General features: G+C 41.6%; 1 protein-coding gene across 1 annotated transcript in view; it reads right to left on the reverse strand.

Moving 5' to 3' along the window:
* galnt10 (UDP-N-acetyl-alpha-D-galactosamine:polypeptide N-acetylgalactosaminyltransferase 10 (GalNAc-T10)) overlaps window positions 1–14,242 on the reverse strand; it is a 95,304-nt gene that overhangs the window by 52,525 nt on the left and 28,537 nt on the right. The window contains exons 2-4 of the mRNA XM_030437506.1: window positions 11,636–11,738; window positions 10,006–10,144; window positions 1,618–1,784 (exon numbers count right to left, since the gene is read on the reverse strand). Of these exons, the coding sequence (XP_030293366.1) occupies window positions 1,618–1,784; window positions 10,006–10,144; window positions 11,636–11,738 (409 nt within the window). The remainder of the gene's footprint in view (window positions 1–1,617; window positions 1,785–10,005; window positions 10,145–11,635; window positions 11,739–14,242) is intronic.

Consider the following 14,242-nt stretch of genomic DNA (forward strand, 5'->3'; position numbering starts at 1 on the left):
AATCAATTTACCTTTAATCCACTGCCATTATTCTCATGGTTGCAACTCCACTGGTTCCAAAAAATCAGTCCTACTGTATGTAAGCTTATGAGAGAATGACCTCTACCTCGACTTCTAGTTTCAAGTCTTCTTCAGTACAACATGATGTTCATGTTGCTATGACGGCTACAATGTCCGCTGGTTCTTAGTCACATCCAATCAGGATTCATTCATAATAAACTAAATAAAAATTAAAAGGTTCATCAGTTTAGACAATTTATACATAATGACTGGTTTTAAGTACTGAATAGTTTGTATGTATTGTTGCATCATTTCAAAGGTTTCTGTCAGAAAATATACTTTTTTTAATATTAAACTTTGCTGATATAGTTAAAAATATTCTTAACATTGTATTCGATTTGCTGCCATGAAAACTAAACATCTTTGGATAGTAATAAGAGTTGCATCAATCAAGCTGGAGACATCTCAAGGTATGTTTGTGATCAAGCTGCTTAAAAATAAGGTCGAAACTTTTATCCACTGAATGCTGGTGATGGATGACATATGGGATGGTACTGATGTCTTTTATATAGAAGTGCATCACTGTGATTGGCTCGGCTGATTCAGAGCAATGAGAGCAGTGATGTGACTGGCTCAGAGCATATTTGTCAAACCACCACAGCCTCTGCTTCATATTCCCTCTCAGCCAGCCATTTCGCATTCTGGATTGCTGCATATACATGAACCAAAACAGCAGTCTGGTGTAAAATGAGGCCCCATGTGTCCCTCTGAAGCTGTGACACTGAGCAAGAGTCACGCACAAAAACACTCGGCACATTCACCACTTCATATCCTTTTCTTTCTTCCCTACTCATATATTTTTAGTGCATCATTTAATATCTAAGGAAATGGGAAAGTGAGCAGGAAATTGTGCTTCACGCGGTGGGCGTGAGCCGGGCTTCATGATGAATATCTTGTTCTCTCCTCCACTCAGAGCCCGGCGATAATATTGCACTTGTCCCCCCCCATTTATTATGCAAGGGTTCAGAGCTGTACATTAACTCCCGAGTTCAAACTGATTAAGCCGCTTGTGTGAGAAAACCAATCCGGGCCAGGAAGTGATTTTTTATTTTCTCTCTCGGTACCACGGGCAGGGTCACACGATGACCTCATCATCACCATCTGTTCAGAGGACACTGCAGCCTTCAGCTCCAGACGCAATGGTAACATGATTTTCATGGAGGTTGGTCTTTGTAATAAAAGAACAACAAACCGAAGAATGTCTGATGCAGGTGATGCTCGCTGCTCTCAGGCCTTGATAATAAATGAACAACAGAGCTGGTGGGATACTTTCATGAAACACCAGCGTGTGTGTGTGTTTCTCCCTCTCTTTGCTTTTGTTTCTGAACGGCTTATTATTTGTCCAACAGTCACTAACACTTGCAAACAAATGACTCAGTGGTCTGTGTCTGAGATTAGTGTCTGTCTGTGTGTGTGTGTGTGTGGGCATGAAAGAAGGAGATGGAGGAAGAGGATGCCACAGTGCACCAAAAATACTAGCGAGCCAGTACCGAGAGCAGCTGTGCTCGTGTGTGTGTGTGTGTGTGTGTGTGTGTGTAGTGTGTGTGTCCTCGGTACCTTTGTCGCTGAAGTCGTCGACCAGGATGACCTCTGCTATGAGCTGTGGAGGAGAGCGGTTGAGCACGCTGTGAACGGTCCTCAGCAGCGACGACCAGCCCTCGTTGTGGAACGGGATGATGATGCTGGTGTTGGGCAGCTTCTCCGCGTACAGCTTCTGTTTACAGCTGCAGATAAAAAAAACAGAAGACAAAACATGCGAGAGGGAAGAGTTAGTCATCCCTGACGAATAACAAGCACATTTTCAGCCATGTTTAGTGGCGTGGCTCCGGGGACGGGCATGTTTGTCGGGTTGGTCCAACCTTTTGGAATAGTGAGAGAAATATAAACAACTACTAGATTCATTTCTACCACCGTCATCCCGAGGGAATTAAAACATTCATAAACAAACTGTGTTTACCGACGACAGCTCTCTGAAGTGTCCCTGAACCCATGCAGTGGCATCCTCCATACAATCATGTGTTTGACAGAGTGTTGAGCATCACCTCATCCTCGCTTGTGAACGGCCGAGCCTTTCAAAGATGCTCCTTTCATACCCATCGCAATACCATCACCTGTTACCTGTGAACCTGGTCACCTGTGGAACGATCCATTCAGGTGCTTCTGGAGCGTTCCACAACTTTCCCAGTCATTTGTTGCTCCTGTCTCAACGTGTTTGCAATGTGTCGCTGGCATCAAATTCAAGATAAATATATATTTAAAAAATCAATATTTTGTCTTTGTGCTTTTGCCGATTGACCACATTCTGTTGGATTTATGTTTTACACAGCGTCCCAACTTTTTGGGATTCAGGGTTGTGAGCAATTTAGACACTCCTTATCACCCCCCAACATAATCTGGCAATGTGTTTTTCATTTATTGTCATGCAAACAAGCCAATGTGCTAAATGTTAGCATGTTTAGATGCTCATGGTTTGCACATATACTAAAGCTAGATAAACACACACATCAGCCGCTTCAACGCTCCAGAAAACAGTTCATGTTTATCACATTCACTCTCAGCTGCTGTGCTGCCAGCTTCGCAGTTTTCTTTACCACACCTGTCCGCTTTTAACATCCCTTTAATAGGAAGTTCACTCAAAATTCAACAGCCAAACAGAGACAAGAAATCACTGCAAATGTGCGTAATAGTCATGTGGCGAGCCCCGCTGTTTGTCCGGGGAACTCCATTTCTTTGTTTTTGTTCTGAAAGATTTCACCTCGACTATTCAAGCATTATTTTCCCCAAAACACACAGTTCATAAGAGTCGGTTTCCTCCAGCGTCTGGATCCTCTCTGACATTTCCACAGTTCTACAACCATCAGCGTACAAAGGTTAAATGTAGATTTAGATGCATAATGATGTGATGAGAGCAGCTTTAAAAATGGCTGATGATAAAGCTGCTTAGAGCAAATCAGCATGTGATGTCATGTCGCAGCATCTAGAGCAGGCTTTGGCTTCTTTCCATTGAAAATAGCAACAATGCTTTACACTGTGTAGGGTTAGTCTATGACCCAAAGCTGGATAAGAAGTGTGTAACGTTCAGCATTCAGCTTGCAAAACTTCTATTCACATGCATGTTTATACCAGCTAGTTTATACCAGTTTGTATCCCTCACATCAACCAGGATAGATGGATGCAATGAATAGGAGGGCTTTTTATTGATCTGCCTGAGGTTTTATAGCATAAAAAAGAAAGTTCAAATATTTGATATGAATGTTGGCCGTGACATACCGATATGAGGAATGGAAATTATTAGTGCATTTCTTTTAAAGTTTCAAATGTCATTGGGGAAGAAAGCCCTCAGGAACCAACCTTTCCTTGCGTGTCCTGCAGTGGTCTGAACCGGCCTCACCTGAACAATGAGTTGCTCTTTTAATAAGATGTAACGAAGCGTCCCACCTGCCGGCTCGCCCTTCCATCCCTGCCACTTTTCTTTCCCTCTGTCTGAGAAGACAGAGAGGACTCTGTAGAGACAGTAATTATCTCGGAGTCTCTGAGGCCTGTCTGGCTGTCTGACACTCCTTCTCTCTCTCTCTCTCCATCACGTCACTCAGCCGGCGAGCGAGAGTGAAATGAATGAATGAATGCTGCTGGAAGGTCTCGGCCCGCAGAGGACTGATGTGGCACCTGGCTGTCAGGCTCCTGTCACTCTCCTGTCACTTTGGCCAATCAAACAGACACACCTGCTCCCCTCCACCATCCAGAGCACCAACCATGCCCCTGTCTGTCCTGCGTGAAGTGTATGGGTCCCTATATGGTGGCTTGTTTTCAGGTTCCTTGGAGGGCCAAAGCATCCCTAACAGGCCAGACTTTCACCGGCTTTTGCCGGTCTGTGCACATGTTTTTTTTTCCAATTTGAACCCATCTCACAAGTCCTCATAAATAAGATGCAAATGTTTCCTACCTGTTAACCTCAGCATCTGCTTATCAGATGCTATTATGAAAGATAATAGTGATGATTGCATAAATCATGTCCTACATTGCTATGCACCAAAACCATTAAGCAAAGATTATATTGTAATTTTAATTGTATAATTGTGGCAGCAGCAGTATCCCTTTGTTGGGATTCGAATCTGGATGCGATTGTGTGTTGGAGGCTCTCTCAAGCACCTCTTTATAGCAAACACTTCAAGTGCTTGCATCATATGAATAAATAAATCGATAAAAGATAAATCTAGATCATATCTTTCCTATTTGGCTGGTCCATTATTCAACCTCATAACTCTGCAGAAGCCTGGTTTCTGTTGAGTTTTCATATTTTGCTCAACAATGAAACAAAGTACAACAACGTAGGTTTGACAGTAAGTGTGTTGGTGGAAATTGCATTCAGTGTTATATTAAGGTATTATGATATATGATTTTTTAAATACTTTGATTGTAATTAAATGAAATGTAGTCAAAACTAATGTGAAATTGGCAACAACTATGATTATGTACTTGGTTTTTCAAGATCCCCATAATAATTTGATCTAAAATAGAACCCAACAGATATATATGATATATATGATATATATGAGTCCTATTTTAACAGAACAAAATAGAGAAAAGCTGCTGGTGGTAATTTGTAATGATTAAATTCCCAGTGAAGTCTACCTACTGTTTCATGGCACTGATGGACGTCATTTTGGCTGATGAAGATGACTTAGAAACTGTCAAATATCCTGCCTCATTACATATCTTTGTGTTTGACGACCGCAGTTGAGGGATCATGGCAAAAAGTGTGTGGTTACGAATATATTATATATACTATGTTGTTAAGAACACTGCCTTATATGTTGATATCAGAATTGTTTTGACACCCTCATATCACCATCTGGCCTTAAAATCCAAGTATGTGTTAGGCTCTGTGTTAAAATACTGAAGGAACCATTTGGCAAAATTACCAAAGAACCCTTTAGAAGAGGCTCTTTACTGAGCAATCTGAGTCAACAAATCTTTATGAAAATGGTTCCTTATGAAAGCTATTTTTGCAATCGATTCATGGCGCACAAAAAAAACATTCTTTGATAGGTCACCTGTGAGTTTTTTCTCATGAACCTTCTGCAGAAACGGTTCTTAAAGAACCTCTTGCAAGAAGTTTAGTGATAATCACTAATAACTTTAGTGCTGTGCTGAGAAAAAAAAGAAACAATAAACGGTTCAGCCAACTTTGTTAAAAGTCATACTGGACCTAGAGCTGCAAATATAATTTCATGGTTGATTGATTAATCGTTTAGCCTCTTAAGTGTCAAAAAGAAATCAAGAGTCATCTTCATTTCGCATCTTTTGTCCAACCAACACTCCAAAGCTCATAAATCTTTGTTTACGATCATAAATGACAAACAAAAGCAGCAAATAATCACATCTTAGAGGATAAGGGACCAGCATTGATGACTTAAATGACTGAATCGATAAATTGATTACCAAAGTAGTCGGCTAATTGTCTTTCCATCGATTAATTAACTAATCTTCCCGGCTCAAATTGCAGCAGGATGGTTGAATGACTGTATGGAAAGACGTGTTCACTGGATAGTTCTTCGTGAGTTGCATGATAGCAGAGATATACAGATATAAGGAGACCCTGAGAGAGAACATGTATAAAAATTGCTTTCCACATGAAAGTGACAGCAGGGTCAAACAAAGGCTCTTGTCAGGTAGAGGGAAAGCGCTGAAGGCTGATCTGTGATGAATCGGGTCAGCAGGTCTGAAGCTGTTAAGCACGCGGTATTTATAGTGTCGCTGGTGTGTTTATTTTCAGTATGTTGTTCTTTAATGAGTCAGAGGAGAGCTGGAAGAAGCCCAGCAGTCTGTACTGTGGCCTCGGCTCCATATGGCTCACCGGCTCTACAGCGGCTGTTGTTTCACTCTTTACTCAACTACATTTTGAGCTGAAGGTGCATCTCCTAAAATGTAAAAATCTGGTAAAAATGATCTGCATTCAGCCGCAGTTTGCAGCATGTTTACTTACTAACATTCAGTATATTAGCTACAGTTTAGCAGACCATTTCCATCCATTTCTGACATTTCCTCCGTTTATCTGTGTTGCATTGGGACCAGGTTGAGCCGGTCAGCCCGTTGACATCCTCCTGGGGGATCCTAAAGTATCTCCAGGCCAGAAGAGATATATATCCCAGCAGCGTGTTCTGGGTCTGCCCTGGGGTCCCCTCCCAGTTGGACCTTCCCCTCCACTGAGACATATGCAGCAGGCATCCTGATAAGATGCCTGCACCACCTCAACTGACCTCGCTCAACAAGAGCAAGCCGTCCCTAAGGCTGAGCCCAGCAAAAAATAAATAAATAAATAAATCTGTCCATCTCTATTGGTTATCTGGTTTCCTCTGTTTACATAGAGAGCTATCTAAGGTTAAGTAAGTCAGAATTACAGGAATTTAGTCATTAGTTTGGAGATATGTGCTCATATCCAACTCAAGTAGGACACTTTTGGCGACGCTGGATGAGAAGACATTACCTCACGAGGCAGCTAGATCCAGGAGATAGACACATCCATCTTGCCAAGCCTGTGGCCAAACATACAAGTGTCCTAAATGGAACTTCTGGCAGCTACAGCCGTGACAACCAGCGAGAGAAGTGGCTGTCTGAAAACAATTTGGAGGCTCCTCAGCAGAGGATATCTGGAGAGTTTATTTCGTTAACAGAAGAGCAAAGTACAGCACGGAAGGCTTCTCTCGATGGAAAAAAGATGCTTTCACTTGTTGGTTTTTGGTAAGAAATTGATTTACAGTTATTATCGAATCACCAGCTGGGCTTTTGAAAATTCTTGTCCCTTTTCAAACAGTTAGCGGTGCCAGTGGAGCCTTTCCAGATGGTTCTGTGTCGCAAATCATCTGGTGCGTCAGGTTAGAAAAGCCAGTAGATAACAAACATTTACTTAGCACATTCATATTCTCCTGTGGGTGAAGCCCTTGGCAAACGCCACCCTGAACGCAAAACTTTGTAAACAGGATCTCTTTTAAAAACAGGGGGCAGATCTCAAGGAGGTAGGTTCCCCCTTTACTTTAGTCTTCCCAATGCGATGAAGTCTAGATTTGAAAGACCCCATTGCCTTTCCTCCATCAGAAAAGATGTGTCATATTATGGAGAACAATAACCGCGGTGGCCACTGGAGTCACCTCTATTATCATCCCTGTTCTTTGTTTTGACAAACCCTCCATGGAAAATAACCCCAACACACATTGTTTTTCACACCTTGCACAGTGCTCACAGGGGAACATCAATGACACTGATAATTGCTGTCAAGACCACAGTTTCTAAGAACATAGGTGTTGTGTGGTGTGTAATCAGCATCTGTCAGTGTAAAGCTACATCTCTCCTGTGAATCGACCGGGCAGGTTGATAATTGGAACGATTGTTCCAAACAGTGCTTGTTGTAATGAGTTGGGGCAGATCCAGCATGCAACAATAATGGTGCAAACAATGCTGAAATTAGGGTTTGGTGTCCAGGCAGAATGGTCCACCGTCATCCCTTCACAACTGGACGAGGAGGGTGCAGTGCAACGGATGGCACACGTTTTGTGTTTTACAGGTTACCATTTTGTTTTCAAAGCCATGTTGACACATCTTTTACATAGCTGAGACCAAGTTGCGTCAGTGCACAGCTTTACTAATTCAACACTCAAACAATATGAAAGGGTTGGGTAGGTTTCTGCTTCTGTTTGTCCGATTATAAGAGCTTAAACCTGTTTGATTTCATTCCAACTCAATGAAAAGGCATTCGTCAGGTGTAGGTGCAGACAGGTTATCAGGAGCTTTGGGATAGTAAGCTCAACAATACAGGGTGTTTCCCCTGTATGTTTTATTGTGATGTACTAGAGTTGAGAGGTGACGTCAGCAAGGGTGTGAACTGTCACCATTACGGAGTTAGCACAGGTTATGCTTTGTGTTAAACGTTAAGATAACTCAGTTTGAAGCCTTGTTTTGATCCACTCCTGTTTGCCTTCTCGATGTATCTGCATTTCTGTTAATGTAACCTTTAAACTTCCTGGATGTTTCAAACTGGCATTTTCAGTGGACACAAAGGCCTTAATTTCTTTACAAGGCTTTTGTTGTGAAACATTTGTAGGAACGTGTTGAGGTTCCCATATGCAGTGAGGCTCCAGCCATCTTTTCTGGTGTGAATTTAATTTGATGTCAAACTTTAGATGAAGAAAAGCATCATGTGACACAGTTGTCCTGATGGATTGTGGTGCCGCCACAGGTGAGGGACTCGAGTCATGTGTCTTGACTTGGTATTCATGTCAAGTCTTGACTTATACTTGAGACGGTCGACATGAACAAAACAGAATATTTGCATTTTCTTGATACTGATTTTCATGTTTGGTTTTCACGACAATGGGGTGATTTCGAGCTCAAAGCGTGCAAACATGGCAAATTACTAGGACGCAGACGCAGCTGTCATGGCAAAGTATAGTCTAAACTTAATCAAATTGGGATTTAAAGATTATGTTGTCGATGACGGCAGTAAGAAAAGACAGCAGTATGATGAAAATGGATGCTGTGATGGGTATCACTACAAATCCACGAAGACAGCTCCGGTTACTGGATTGATATCACAACCAGTCTGAAGATCTCTACCGTATGTAACATCTGACTGTCCTTATATCAATTTGTTATCATTCTGGGTTTTCAGCAGGTCAAACCATAAGACTCACTACAGTAATATCTAAATTTACAGCACTGAGGAAAATCCTCAAGACACATACCTGTAGATGTTGGGACATTATATACATGCACACAAGCAGTCATGCCCACAGAATTGCCTTACATGAAATCATCAACTCAGGGTTGTATCAGAGGTATTTGTCTCAGTTTCTTCCCTTAAAAAAAGATTCCCCTGCTCAGTCCTGCATTGAATCTGGCCTCTTGTCCAATAGTCAACCTTATATTGGGGGTGGGGGGGCAACCATCTGTTTCGAACGGCTGGGAGTTTGCTGGTTTTTTCCAATCCAACCTAGGAGTGCACCAGGTGATTCATTTTTCCTCTGCGGTTGATGGAGTGCCAATCTGTGAAATAACCTGCTGCAGTCTTTGGCTGGAATGAAAACGTGCAGACTGCTTGGCCCCGTGTGGCCTGTTCCTGCCCTCATTCAGAGGAAAACTGCCCACACAAACACGGGTGATTTATTTTTATTTTTGTAGGGAAAAAATGGCAGTTTTTCCTGAGGTCACTGGGCACTTTCACTGGAAAAGTTGAAAGGAAATGTTTTCCATTTGGTCATCATTGCACCGTCCATAAAGATGACTGATGTGGGCGATGGAGATGGGATAGAAATCACCAATATGCTCCATAATTCCCTTATTATTCACCTAGTCGTAAAATCTTCTAACAAATACACTCAGTTAAGAGTTTATGGTTTTGGTAGACCTATAGTCTATAAGCATCAAAATTATTATGGGTTGAAATCACCACTTTCATTACAATACTATATTATTCAAATTCAATGGACAACAACAAAACATTTGCTGGTATCACAAACTCCAGAAAAAGCAAGAAATTGTCATCATTTTTCTACATCGTTGGATCAGAGCTGCTAATATTACCGTAGCTCGAGCAACAAGTTAGCGGACTGCTGAGTGAGATGCTGTGTTTGTCTGATGACATATCTTTTTTCCAAAATCCAAAATATCTCCACACTATATACTATATTGATAATATAAAGCAATTAGTAAGTCCAGATTTGTCCAAAAATGACTTTGAAATTCTTGCTTATGCATCTGAAAATTACCTTTTTGGGTTACCTTTCTACCAACAAACTGTCCAGCGGAGTGAGAGCTGTGCTCCAAGTACATTCAAGACTGAAGATAAATGCAACTTGACCAAGTCCAGTGATGTTTTATGTTTAAACTTGCCCCACCTAAAACTTTATCCCATTTTCCCTCCCTGGACAAACAAACACACACATGACTCACTTCGGATGGCGGATGTCTGGGACGGAGCGGTTCAGGGAGATCCGGTCACTGACATAAATGTTGAAGCCGTTCTCCCTGTAGGCCTGGTCCACCCGGTCAGCGTCCGTCAGGGGGAACGGCTTCCCCTGTTCACCATTACCTGCGTCAAACATACACAATCAGCACGTCATCACATATATCACATATATCAAGAGTTTCCCACTTCCCTTTAGGAAAAGATAACATGCAAAATCAAAGTTTAAACAATCATTTCTGGCAAACAGAAAGAGGCACGCCTTCAGGATGGGAGTGCCCTCACATAACTGAACACAGAATAAAAGGAGCGTACCATCGGCACCATTAAACCAACAAAGCTTTCTTACAGCCACTCCTATAGACGAAAGACGAGTTTTAAGACTATTCAATGCCAAAATAGATAGACGATAGGTTCAATTTCATTCATGGAAAACGTTTGCATGAATTCCTTACAAACAACAAAAAACTTTCAAAAATAGATTTTAAATTCTAGAGTGCAACAGAATTTAATTTTATTTCATAAAATTTGCAATTTGTAAGAATTTAATTTTAAAACATTCAAAAATTATGTTAAATTATAAAGAGTGAGAGTGTGAAAAAATAACAGCTCTGACGTCATGTCGAAGACGTCTTTGTACTGTGCTGCAGAGATGTTTGATGGCATTAGTATGCTAACCAGCGAGTTTTTGGCCTGAAAACATCAAGCTCTAACACTCTGATGCAAATAGTGTGAACAGCAAGACTCTCACAGCAGTCACGGATGTTTAGAATACAGTTAGCAGCAGGAAACAGTTACTCTGGTGTTAAATATCACACCTTTAAATACAGAAAACACATCAGACAGACTAAGACAGAACTTGAAGACTATTTTTTTCCCTCATGGGGCGATGATAGCCACACTAACTGCACCTGCAGATCCATGCATAAAGCTACCCTAGACTTTGCTTTTGGATGATATCGAACAACCAAAACAAAGAAGGTACAAAAATTAAGAAAGCAAAACCCCAAAATTGGCAAAGAGGACAATAAAATGTTCAGTTGTGGGTTGAAGCTGATGATTAAAACAACTAAATAAAACATGTGTTTACACCCCTGGTATGGGGCAAGAGCAAGAAACACTGATGAACCTGATGAAACTTGATGAAATAACAGTAAATCTGAACTCTAATGGCTGAACTGCTGAAGACAGTTTGATATCTTTCCAGGAGAATCAGGGACGTATGAAGTCCCAGAAGACAAAAAACAACCCTCATCATTCACAGACATGCATGTTTTATTAGGCAGAAATTATCCTCTTTCCCTCCTAAAGGTAACAAGTGTGGAAAATAACTTTGAGCCCTTCACGGCTCCTTTCAAGTATCGACCCATTTCAACTAATTTACACCGTTTGTATCAACGCTAATTTCCCTGAACAGAAAATAAAACTGAGCTGGTGATTTTTGTAGCAGATGCAACAGCAGAAACTGCATTCAAGCACAGATTTAAACCTCTGCTGGAGCAGCAATAAGACCCAGAGAGGAATATGATTGTGTGCGTAAATGTGAATCTTATGAATAACTGAACACTGTGTATCTGATGAATAAATATGAACATCTCTGAGGACGTTTGGACATACCGGATCGAGATGCATCTCTTTTGATCGCTTCATAGTTGTGCCAGTCTTTCCTCCGCACGCCGTCAGGTCCCAGCTGGGCGTCCTTCCCCACCCGGTTAACACCCTGTAGACACACAAACATGTAGAAAGAAGGTCGTGAAAGCTGTCAAATACGCGGACACACTCCTTCATTTTGCTTTCATCGAAGCAGCGTGCCAATACAGAACATTTCTGCCCGTCATCATCCGAATGCACGGACACTTTTAGATTGATTTCTATGGAGGAGTTGGGTTTTAGATAATCTGAGGGCACAATGGAAGTAACTAGATTTCACATCTACCAGCTTTTTGTGTTTATCTTTTGTCGTCAAAGATTATGGTTATTATCAGACAGGGATCATTTTGAAAATCGTCTTCATTGTGCTTTCAAAAAACATCCAATTCATGAACTGTATAACGAGAAAAACAAACTTGAGGCAGAACAATGGGGACACGTGGTGATCGTCAAAGGTCAGAAGTCAGTCCCCTATGGTACTCAATCATAGATACCAGCCACCTGAATATTCCTAATTTGTTCATCAAGATCGATGCATTATACAAATATCTAAAAAAAAACCAAAAAAAAAACAGTCTCACTCGCAAAGTAAAGGACAGTGAGAAGAAAAAATCCTGGATCTGTCTCTCGGTCCAGATCCATCCAAGTTTGGAGGAAATCTGTTTGGTATCTTTTGTGTAATCCTGCTGAGAATCCAACCAACAAATGGACACGGGTGAGGTGGTAATGATTATCTTTCAAGCTCAGAAATCTTTCAAAGTAGTGCAAATATAAACTACAGATGGGCTGAAGAGCCGGTGAATCTGCGTAAATGTTGCATTTACTACAGATTGGAAACTTGTTTAGTTAGAAATTGGCTTGTGATTGCACCGCTGTTTCTAGGCCTGCAATTATTTTCCCATTTCATTAACAGAAAAATGCTCGCTGCGTTTTCAGATTGCTTCTTTTGTCCGACCAACAGTCAAAAACCCAACGGGACTTAATGAACTCTCATAAATGACGGGATAAAAACAGCACGTCTTCACATTTAAGGAGCCGGAACCAGCTCAGGTTAGACAGGTTCGACTGAAAAATGACTGAAAAACAATAATTACGCGAGTAATAGCTTGATTTGTTTTGCAGCTGAATCTTAAGAGTTGACTGTGGTTGACTTCCCCACCAGCCCACAGTCTCCCATCCCAAAGCTGCTGCAGTTCGGTCATCTCAAATGAATCCGCAGCTTGTAGGAAACGCTCAGAAATGTTCTGCAGTGGTATAAAATAAAACACAATTTGCTGTAAATGAGCTCAAATTTGCAAAACCATCGATGTGCATCTTCAGAACTGCTCCTCAGTTATACAACAGCACGGCACACAATCATTTTTTTTTTTCCCGGTCCTCTGTCAGTATCAGTGTCAGCAGGAGATTTCTCCAGAGCATCAGACTCTCACTCTCCAACAGCGTTATGCTGGGGCTTTATCCACAGAAAGTGTGCTCTTCTATTTCATGCTTGACGACCCTGTGAGGAGAATATCAATGCCGCGACGCAACGCTCCGCGGAGGCCTTATATACACAACCACACACATACAGACAGGCGCGCTGCGGCTCGGCATACAAACGCCGGGGCCCGTTTCTTCTTCCACTTACTCATTCTACACACCGAGTGACTTTCGGTGACTCTGCATCGTAAATTGCAGGATCACAGCACAATGGAGAAATAATTAGCTCAGTGGTAGGAGACAATTAGTGAAACACTTCAAATACAAATGGCACAACTGACTGCATGAAATACCGTGAATTATTAATCCGACTGCTGGCTTAGAGGAACGTGATACTGAATAACAAACCGCTGTACAGTACGCACACACAGAGATTTGGTTGAGGGAGACTTTTATTTATGTGTCTTTGTACTGTTGTACTTCAAATCTGTTTGAGGTCTGGACACGCTGTCCTGTTATCACTTTTTCAAAGTGTGGTTAAGGGCGAAGGCTTTGGGGTTAGGAGTTGTGTTAGGTTAAGGTAAAGGTCGGGTTAAAGTGTGCAAGTGTAACATCGTGTCAGGACTCAAGTGGGAACAAATCAGTCCCCACAGGATTAAGAGTACGAACTGAAATGGAACAAAACATCACGGGCTCATGTCGACTGAAACTGACTGAAGTCGGCTAAACCCAGTTAAAAGAGGCTTTATAACTCTGCATTAAAGGAAATATTTAAATTCAGTCATTATCTCCTCACCCCCATGCAGACTGGACGTCAGGTGCATTTCGTGGTCCACGAATATTGCTGCAGCTTCACATCAAAACAGCAGTTTTAAAAAAAAATAAAAAATCAAATGGCTCCCTACGCCATAGGAACATGAGCTCAACAACATTGAGGGTGTAAATAACATCTTTTCAGATTGATTTGGGATCTCGGGGCTTCTGGAGACTTGGATTTTGCCAGACGAGCTGCATGGAACCTTTTTCACGCTCATGTTTCAGCCCCGCGCTGTCGTGCAGCTCCAGAAATGTTTGTGGACGACAGAACTTCTCCTGACAGCATGGGGACGAGAAGATAATGATTACATCGTCACTACAATGTGAACCGTTCCTTTA

Source organism: Sparus aurata, chromosome 13 (assembly GCF_900880675.1).
Source record: "Sparus aurata chromosome 13, fSpaAur1.1, whole genome shotgun sequence".
In the NCBI taxonomy this organism is placed as follows: Eukaryota; Metazoa; Chordata; class Actinopteri; order Spariformes; family Sparidae; genus Sparus; species Sparus aurata.